The sequence below is a fragment of the Berghia stephanieae genome, chromosome 6 (assembly GCF_034508935.2).
Source record: "Berghia stephanieae isolate SIO BIC M18660-M18661 chromosome 6, UCSD_Bste_1.3, whole genome shotgun sequence".
Classification (NCBI taxonomy): domain Eukaryota; kingdom Metazoa; phylum Mollusca; class Gastropoda; order Nudibranchia; family Aeolidiidae; genus Berghia; species Berghia stephanieae.
Window position 1 is genome coordinate 56,823,659 of NC_088365.1, and position 10,000 is coordinate 56,833,658.

The 10,000-nt window shown below is 37.3% G+C and overlaps 1 protein-coding gene across 1 annotated transcript in view; it reads right to left on the bottom strand.

The window, feature by feature from the left end:
• The window catches only part of LOC144975323 (protein MON2 homolog), a 497,118-nt gene that overhangs the window by 58,513 nt on the left and 428,605 nt on the right, over positions 1-10,000 (bottom strand). Inside the window, exons 23-27 of the mRNA XM_078919294.1 lie at positions 8,533-8,695; positions 7,099-7,398; positions 6,494-6,695; positions 4,117-4,928; positions 2,383-2,520 (exon numbers count right to left, since the gene is read on the bottom strand). Of these exons, the coding sequence (XP_078775420.1) occupies positions 2,383-2,520; positions 4,117-4,928; positions 6,494-6,695; positions 7,099-7,398; positions 8,533-8,695 (1,615 nt within the window). The remainder of the gene's footprint in view (positions 1-2,382; positions 2,521-4,116; positions 4,929-6,493; positions 6,696-7,098; positions 7,399-8,532; positions 8,696-10,000) is intronic.

A 10,000-nucleotide genomic window follows, 5' to 3' on the forward strand; every position in this document is an offset into this window, starting at 1 on the left:
ACAATGATAATAAATTAAAGAATAATAACAATAATTTAAAAACTCAAAAGTAAAAAGAAACATGACACACAAATACTGATCTCAAATAAATAAATAATTTTAGAAAATTAAAATCGAAGTTTTTTAAAAACATGATAAAAAGTTTTTGAACAGAAAAAGAAAGAAAAAAAGCAAACAAAAACAAAGTAAATCAAAAAAAAAAAAAGTCGACAATGGGAATCGAACCCAGTACTTTCAAGGTCTGAGTCTGACAGCTTGTCCACTGCGCTACAGAGCCACCCGACTGTTCATCACATTTAATAAGGTCTTTCTAAAACATTGTGTTACCTTCAATGCAACTTCTATTTTCTGGTTTTATATTTCGATTTTTTATTATTATTATTATTTTTATATAAATTTATTAACAAAGACATCCTACAGATGTCACAAAATAAATTTCGCCGTGTCCAAATGCAGAAACACAATATCGCTGATGAAATTGGGTGGGATGCGCATGCGTGACGGAGGTGTATAAAAACGATCCGTTAAGATACACCGTCAACGGAGGTGCATAAAAACACTACGTATATGTATTTCTGTTTGAGAGGGGGGGGGGGGGGGCTTTCCCTGAAAACTGGAGGGCCGTTAAACGCCTTATGCAATTTAATATATGTGTCAGTGCATGACATAATCAGTCGGAAGATGACAATTTTGGATTTGCATTTTTTTCTTTTTGCATTTCCTGAAACAATATGCTCACCAGAGCATTTTAATATTTATTTGAGGTAAATCGGGTGAGTTTTCATAAAGTTATGGTCAGATGTATGGAAAAAGTATCCAGCAACTTTTCTCAAATTTCATACTTTTTAAAACTTGACTTGCTGTAAAAATATTCAGACGTGAATTAAGCTTTGATATTTCCAGAAGATGTACAAAAAAGGTTGATTTAATCAAGAAACATTGATGAAAAATGAACCTTTTAACTAAACTTGGCAATATCTCGGTTCAAACATTTTCACCATCCGACTGATTATGTCATTCATTTACATTATCTTTAACAACCCATATGGAACTTATTATTCTTGTCCTTATTTATTGTTGACCCACTTGCACTTGTAAATCTAGTGACAAGACGTGGCTGTTGTGAGTAATTTACCAAAACGCATAGCATCAATTTTGTTTGTAGTACTGGTACTGGTACATGTGATATCATAATATGTTAAGGCATACACCCTAAAGCTCTTGTCACACAGAATCCATTCTTGTGTAATCGTATCTATGGGGTTCATCACTTTATCGGCTTCACTGAGAACTCACAACTTAAGAGTGGGATTAACGATTCCATGAAAGATAAAGTTGATCTTTTTAAATTATCACCCTCGTGTTATAATTGTAGACCGACAATACATATTACTTGAGTGGAAAAATCAATAGAACAGACAAACATAAAAGCAAAAAATAACCAAACCAACCCATCCCCCAAAATAAAACCAAAACAAAACAAAGTAAAAAAAAAACAACAAACAAACAAAAAACCCAACCAAAAAGAAAAAAAAAAAAAAAAAAAAAAAAAAAAAAAAAAAAATCAAGCCAGCAAACCCCCCCCCCCCCCCCCACCCAAACCAAATCCAAATAAAATAGACAAAACTAAAACAAAAACGAAACAAAAAACAAAACAAAAACAAACAAATAAACAATAACCAAAAACAAACATAAACAGAAACAGAACACAACAAGCAAACAAGACAGAGCTAACAATGAAGCAATCTATATAATATCAAAATAAATTAGATAAATTCAAAAGAAGGTCGGATACATTTTTTAAGTTGTTTTAATACAAAACTAAATTTTTGCTCGGAAAGTCGAAAAAAAAAATAGCTAACCAAAATAAACCCAACAAAAACCAAACAAAACACAGAAATTCTCGATTTTTGTCTTCAGTATGGAAGCCAAATAAATCCAAGACAACGCAACGACAGAATTATAAAGAAGGGATGTAATATATTATATATTTTTAAAACATTCTACACAAAGAGTTATATCCCGTGGGCTTCTCTCGAGCGGGACAACAGTACAAAGTGCAAAAAACATAATCATGTACAATTCAGTGGGTTTTTTTTTTTTTTTTTTCTCGAAAGAGACATCTCTGTTACAGGTCAGGTACTCATTTTACACCCAAGTATGGTAAGGACAAAGTAAATAAAGAGTCTTTTCTAAAGTACTTAATTCATTCTGCGCCCTGTGTAATCTGTGGTGCCGCCCGTCCACTGCCGAGCTCGGACCCGAGATCGAGAGGCCACAAGCCGGGTGTAATGCATACCGCTAGAATTCGCAGGCTAAAATGTATGGTTAAAATATATCTAGATGATAAATAATAGGTTAAAAAAACGAGGATCGACCTACCTTAGGACCTCTGCCGTATTTGCTGGACTCGATATCCCCGAATCGAGGCGGGTTGACCCCAAAGGTCACAAAGGTGAGAAGCTGTCGGAAAATGTCCGGGAACGTCGCTTGGATTGTGTCGGGCCCTGCACGCACAGCCTGGGGGATTAAAAATAAAACAAATCAAAACTTCAAAGAAAAACCAATAATAATAAAATTAAAAAAAAAAAAACAAAAAAAAAAAAAAAAACAACAAAAAAAAAAAACCAAAAAAAAAAAAAAACAAACAATAAAAAAAAAACAAAAAAAAAACAAACAAAATAAAAAACAAACAAAAAAAAAACCAAAAAAAAACAACAAAATAAACAAAACAAAACAAACGAAAAAAACAGCAACAAAGTATCGAAAAACAAAAACAAACAAACAAATCTCACCCCCCTCCCCTAAAAAACCTCCAACAAAACAAACACCCCCCCCCCGCCCCACAAATAAAAAGTAAAAACGCCCCAAAATCCGCACACCTCCGTCCAATAGAAAAACGTGTAGCTTCCATATCCCACAACATCCATTAGTCTTATTGTGTTCAAAGTTTTTTTTCCCAAGGCTTCCCTTGCGAACGGCCACACTTAAGACACACGAATGATGAAACGACGCCTTTAATGCGCTATATTTTAATCTCCGACAGATACAATTCTGTTACCGACCAAATACTCGTTTTACATCCGAGTGCGGTGAGAGAATGTGAGAATGGCTCATAATACTCAACTTTGGTCTATAACAGCATGATCCAGGGGCCTCCATGCCAGAAGCCAGTGTGTCATATCATAAAACAACAAAGCCGTAACAAGAAAAGGAGGTGACAAGAAAGAAAAAAAAGGTTTCCAGTGATAAGCTGAATTAAAAAAAAAAAAATTAAAATTGAACATTTATATAGCGCACTATCCACTAAACGTGCTCAAAGCGCTTTACAAAGGGTCCCTGACCAACAGCAACACGTAACAAGTATAGCGAGACATGACGCCTGGTAGGCGATATTACAATTTTTTTCGGACAGAGACAACGCTGTTAACGGCCAAGTACTCATTTTACACATGCGTACGGTGAGAGAAAGTGAGTAAAGAGTCTTTTCCAAGGACTATACTATGCGCCGAGGGAGGCTCGAACCCAGAACCTTCCGATCCAAAAGCGAGTGTCATACCATAAGACCACATAGCCGCATATAACCACATGACTACCTTAAAAAAAATACCATTGTGTCCTTAAAACGTTAAAACGATGCTTTAAACTCTATTGTATACTAGCTCTGAAACCACAACTTCGTTTTCAAGTTTTATTGAATTATACAGACCTTTAAATACTTTGCAGATTGAAGCCTAAAACCCGTAGCTCTACGAAATTTTCGTAGTTGTAATAGTTGTGAGCAGATTTGATATACACTACAGCTGTAATGGGATAGAACATCTTTTTACATTTCCGCAAGAACAGTTTTATTCCCTATATATACACATATAGATCTATCAAAAGGATAAGCAAATTGCCAAAATCATTAAACCAGAGATTTCTTGTTGTTTTCATGTGATTAAAAAAGTACAAAAAACTTCCAATAATTTTCAAACTTCCTTGGACAAATCTATCATTTTATTTAAAATACCTACCTAACACGCATTTTCTTTCTTTGACTTTAAATTATCAAAACTATTCCTAATTTCATTAACCAGTATTCTCAAGTCGTGTATTGTATGTAATAAAGCTCACCTCGATGAGAGCATCCATAGAATACAGGGCCGCCTCTTGTAATGGGGTAACCACAGCCTCAGTGTAGGATGGGGGTACTATGAAGGGGGATGCGTCGCTGGGCACGGGTACGGATAGAACCCCTCTCAGAACAGCTGACAGCTTGTGGAGGTCCGTAGCCACAAAACGCGACTTGATGTGCTCGAACAGGGGTGGGAAGGTCTGAGTGAGAGCTGTGAGGAAAATCTGCGATGGGAGGTAGAGTTTGCCGCCGACTTCTGCTAGAGAACTGGATGCACTAGTGGTAGAGGCAGCTCCGGTGCCCGAACTGCTGGTTTTACTGCTGTTGTTATTAGAGGAGTTGGTTCCACCACTGGCAGAGCTACCGCTACCACTATTAGAAAGACCAGTAGAGGAATGATTGGGAGGCTTGGTTACTTCGGTCCCAATGTTCAGCCACACTTTCCAAGCGGCAGACCACAGAGGTATGTCGTTGTCTGAAGAGTCCGAAATGGGCCCTTTGGAGTAGAGTTCTCCTGTTTTGATACGACCGGTTGGAGAGGATTTTTTTGAAATCGGGGATGTGTTTGAGGAGCTGTCCCCAGTTCTGTGGGTCATCTCGCTGGCCGACGGTTCAACAAGGAGGGTGGTGTTGGATGAAGATGAAGGAGGAGACGGAGAATTATCGGAGTCGTCTCCGTGTCGGGATTGTCTGCCGATCTGAAGAATTTCCTGGAAGCTCTTGAGGGCGGCGAGAGACACCTCTGCGTTTTGGCACAGAGCTGACAATTCGATATGGTCGAGTAGTAAGGACCAGGCTCTAGGGAAGTCGCCTTGGAAAACAAATTAAAAAAAATAAATAAAAAATAGAAAAATAAAAGCGAAGTCGTGATAAGTGAGGATGATAAAAAAAAAATATAAAAAATCAACAAACACACATTATTTGACATTTCAATTTGAAGTATACACATCACTGGTCATCTCAAATCTAAAATTAAGACTCAATGGAATGTCATTTTGTAAACTGAACAAAACAAAAAACATTTTATATCAGCAGCGGTTCATGGCCCCTTGTCCCTTAAGAAAAAAAAGGTTTCTGGTTTTGAATCATAACTGAATTTTTTTTCATCTAATGCAAAAAATATGATATTATCTTAAGCTATTAATAAATAAATAAATAAATAAATAAATAAATAAATAAATAAATAGATAAACAAATATATATATATATATATATATATATATATATATATATATATATATATATTTATATAGCGCATTTCATAGATTTCATCAAACTAATTAACAATGCTTACTTTCTTTTGCTCTTAATGTTTAAGATACAGTAAGACTATCGATTTGGAAATGAATAACATGTATCTCATTAAAAAAAAAGGAAATATGTGATTAAACCTGTTACAAAACTGGAAGCGATAAGCAAGAACCGCGAGGGATCTCCTGAATGCTGTCATTCGGGAAACCCCCTCTATTCCGGTTTAGTGAACGCACAGAAAGCCCCGTGAATACAGTGGAAAAAGTCAACACCACTGGACCAGAAATATCGGTTGACTTTTAGCAATGTTAACTCACCCAGTATCAATGGGACATACTTCGATAAAAAAAAACAACAAATTTGGGACCGACATGAGGTGTTGTTGAGTTTAAGCAGAAATTGACTTTAAGAAATGTTGACATAATGCAGATTCGGCTGTACGCCTTGATTCAATCCAATATCTCATCAACTGTTACCCGCGTTCTCAATGTTCTGGAGCCAACATTATAACGAAAATGATATATGTATGGCTTTGATAATACAGAACGAATATCACTTATACGACATACTTAGATAAAGACAATAAATTTTGGGACCAACTTGAGGTGTTGTTGAGTTTAAGCAGAAATTGACTTTAAGTAAGAAAAGTTAACATAATGCAGATTCCGCTGTACGACTTGGATTCAATCCAATATCCCATCAACTGTTACCCGCGTTCTCAATGTTCTGGAGCCAACATTATAATGAAAATGATATATGTATGGCTTTGATAATACAGAACGAATATCACTTATACGCAATCGACATAATTTAACCTTCTCCTTACCACCTGCAGCAAAATCGTCACATTTGTTACGACACAATATACATTTTTCTTATTCAGATTTATTTTGTTTGTACATCACAAACTTTGAAGAATGATCTTTGTTTAATTAATAAGAACATAAAATTGTTTTGTAGAGAGTTTAAAAACATCATTTTTCCACTGAATTAGCCTGCCATTTTGGGAAAATACTGAAAAAGATCGGTAAGGAAAGAGTTAAAGCCACAAAGTAAAAGTGGCATTCAGAGTTATGAAAGTCACCCACTAAAGCCAAGTCTAACTCTCTACTTTATCCAACTCACCGAGTCTCTGAAGCATCTTTCTCTTAGCGTTGAAAGTCCTGGCCACTCCGGCAAGGGAAAGAACCCTTGTTTCTGCCCACTGTTTCTCAGCAGTGTCCCTGGAGTGGTGAATGAGGATGTTCCCCTTGGACGCTTCTTGGTCTCGGGTAGTGGAGGCACTGCTAGAGTGTCGCTGGACGTTCTCCAGGAGGGGGAACAATACCTGGGGTAGCATGGAAACGATAAATTATTATTATTGTCAAGATGATGATGATGAAAGAGGATGATGATGATGATGATAATGATGATAAAGATGATGATGACGATAATGATAGTGATAATGATGATGATGATGATGGTGATGATGATGATGATGATGATGATGATGATGATGATGATGACAAGGTCGTTATCACCACCACCACCATCATCATCCTCCTCCTCCTCCACCACCACCACCACCACCACCACCACCGTGACCATCATCATCATCATCCTCCTTCTTCTCTTCATCATTGCTGCATGATGTGGTGTTAAAGTTCATTCAAACCAATATTTTCAAAATCATCTAAATCACGTTTACCATTACAACATACTCATTATAATACATTATAACGTTCTCATACCTGCCAAAGAACACTGTGCCAGGTATCGTGCTGGAGAAGACTTCCATGGGCCGAGATGGTAGAGAACAGAGTCTGGCCAGCGCTCTTGCGGACTGCAGGCCTCGAATCCACACACAGACGGCCGAGCTGAGAGAACAGACACATCCAGAGAGCGTCAAAGGGCGGCAAGGGGGCCACGGCTGTCTTGGTGTCTGGATTCGGTTTGGGAGAGGGAGCATCCTCCCCAGCAGGCGGTTTGCTTGAATCCAGAGCCTGCTTGATGCGTTCACGGCTTTGGAAGAAGAAGTCCGAGATACTCCACTGGGGAAGGTAGAAAATAAAGGGGATTCTTTTTTAAAACAGAAGTGACGTCATCGAATATTGCTGAAAGAGTCTTATTGTGTTCAGATTAGCAATTTTTAAGTTTTAAAAAAAATTGGCTAATAAAAACTTAGAATTTTAAACTAATCTTTAAATTAATCAAACTAACCCCCAGATCCCGCCCCCCCCCCCCCCCACCCATCAATAAAAACCCCCAACTTACCTCTCCCCCCCCCCCCCCCAAAAAAAACAACAAAAAAACAAAACAAAAACAAAGAAGAAAAACAAAAACAAAAACAAAGGCACCCCCCAAAAAAAAAAACAACAAAAAACAAAAAAAAACAAAACAAAACAAACAAACTCATGCAATGGAGGAGGAGGAGTAAGAGAAGAAGAGGAAGAAGAAGAAGAATAAGAATAAGAAGAAGAAGAAGAAGAAGAAGAAGAAGAAGAAGAAGAAGAAGAAGAAGAAGAAGAAGAAGAAGAAGAAGAAGAAGAAGAAGTATCATTGTTAAACAAAGCGCACGGTTATTGCGGAAATACGCTAAATAAATATGCGCGCGCGCACACACACACACACACACACACACACAACCAGACACACACTCAAGGATTTATATCCCAAAATTGTTATCTCCTGTTACATGTCTTGTGTTTTTTTCCCCCATAAGATGCTAATGATTCTTCTTGGAAACAATGGAAATTATCCGTAGCAGCCGGATACAATAAATGGGTAAATAAAAACAAAAGGAAGCACAGTGAAGCAGGAAAATGGTAGAAATACGCTTTATGAATGTGCATATTAAAAAAAAACAAATTGAATCATAACAAATATTAACTAAATATTATATAGGTTAACGGGGCGCAGCGGTACGGTCTTTGCTTCGTACCTGAAAGGTACCAAGTTGTGGCGCTGTGTGGCCTTGAGAAGTCACCTCGTCCTAGCTAAATTTGCGGCGCCGTACTGCGGCTGACGCCTGGGTTATTCCAGTCTTCCCTTGGACAAATTTCCCCTATGCATAAAGATGCATAAAGGGAATTTTATTTTATTTATTTTTATTTATTTTATGTTTTATGTTTTTTTTTTCTGAATTGCCAAAGGGTCCGCAAGGAAACCATTGAAATCCTACTCACCAGAAGTCCAACAGCGGTCAGGCTGACGTTGAGTTCTTGCTGCTGCAGACCGAATGTAGCGGCGACCTGCACCACGTTGTGTAGGTAAGACGCCTCGATGATGGGTAGGAAGTCGGTGACCACCAGCTGCAGGCATTGGAAAGCCTGCTGGACAAGCTTCTCTCTGTTGAAGGAGACAGTGACTCAGCGATAATATTATGTAAAGAAAGGACACGTTAAGGCAGATACGTATTTTCCGCAGACCGCCTTAATGATGATAGGTAGCTGGATCTAATCTAATTTGGATCGAGAGGAAAGTATATTGCAATAGTCTTAGAATCTCATCCAAAAGGTAGTAACTAATAATTAATTCTGTCGAACGCTAAAAAAAATGAAGGAGACTGAGGCTTAACATAATTTAATAATTTAAAAAAAAAAAAAAGAAGAAAAAAGGAGAAAGAGATTTAAAAACAAAACTGCCTGGCCTGTAATTTATTCGGTTTATATTTGATATTTGATACCGTTCTATTCGTGTTTTGATTTGCTATTTATGCCCATTGTGGAAAGTCATTGTTACCTTTAGTATATGTTTCACTTTGTGCTGCGATTTATTTGTTAGCATATATGAATAGTCAATGTGACGTATAGAAAATGATCTTGAATAACCTATGATGATGACACGAATTCGATGTCCTGTTCTCATTAATCAATCGGAGGCGTCGACAGTGTGGTGTGTCAGACCAATTTTACCCCCTCCCCCCCCCCCCTACTTAAAAAAATGTAAACCAAATTTTAACAAATATTTGAAGACATTTTCAGCTTTGCCATAAATTTAGATTTAGTGCCAGAGATCAATTCAAAGCGGCATTTGGAATAAAGGGGGACAACTCAATATTTTACGAGCAGCGTACCATTCTTCATGGATTCTCGCCCTTAGCACTAAATTAATTATGTTTAGCACCACTCGATGCTAGAATCTGTGGACGATTTAATATTGAAGTATAGAACGACAAAGAAATGAAATAAATGAACAATTCATGAAGCCCACACTAGTTAGGTAGCCTTGACGAATTCGATACCAAACATTATCGCTCAGAATGCAGACGACTTTCATGTCCAGAGGCTATTATTTATTATTCTATCCTCTCCCTAAATAGTGACGCGTAATGATATCAAGTTTACAATGATAATTTGTGACGTCAGATTATCGAACGTTAAATTTCACTAAATAAATTAGATTTTTGAAAGAAAGAAGTATCATTAAAATATTTTTGAAAATGTATTTTAATCAGAGATGACGAAATCGGAATCGATTGATGGGTAGAATAAAAAATATTTCTCACACTCTTGCGTTTTGGAATTCGAACTTTGTTCCCGACGCACACTCGCAAGCTCGTGCAGCGGTTGGGAACACGTCCGGAATTCCCCCCCCCCCCCCCCAAAAAAAAAAGCAAAAAAAAAGCAAGAGCGTAATAATCGTATATTAACA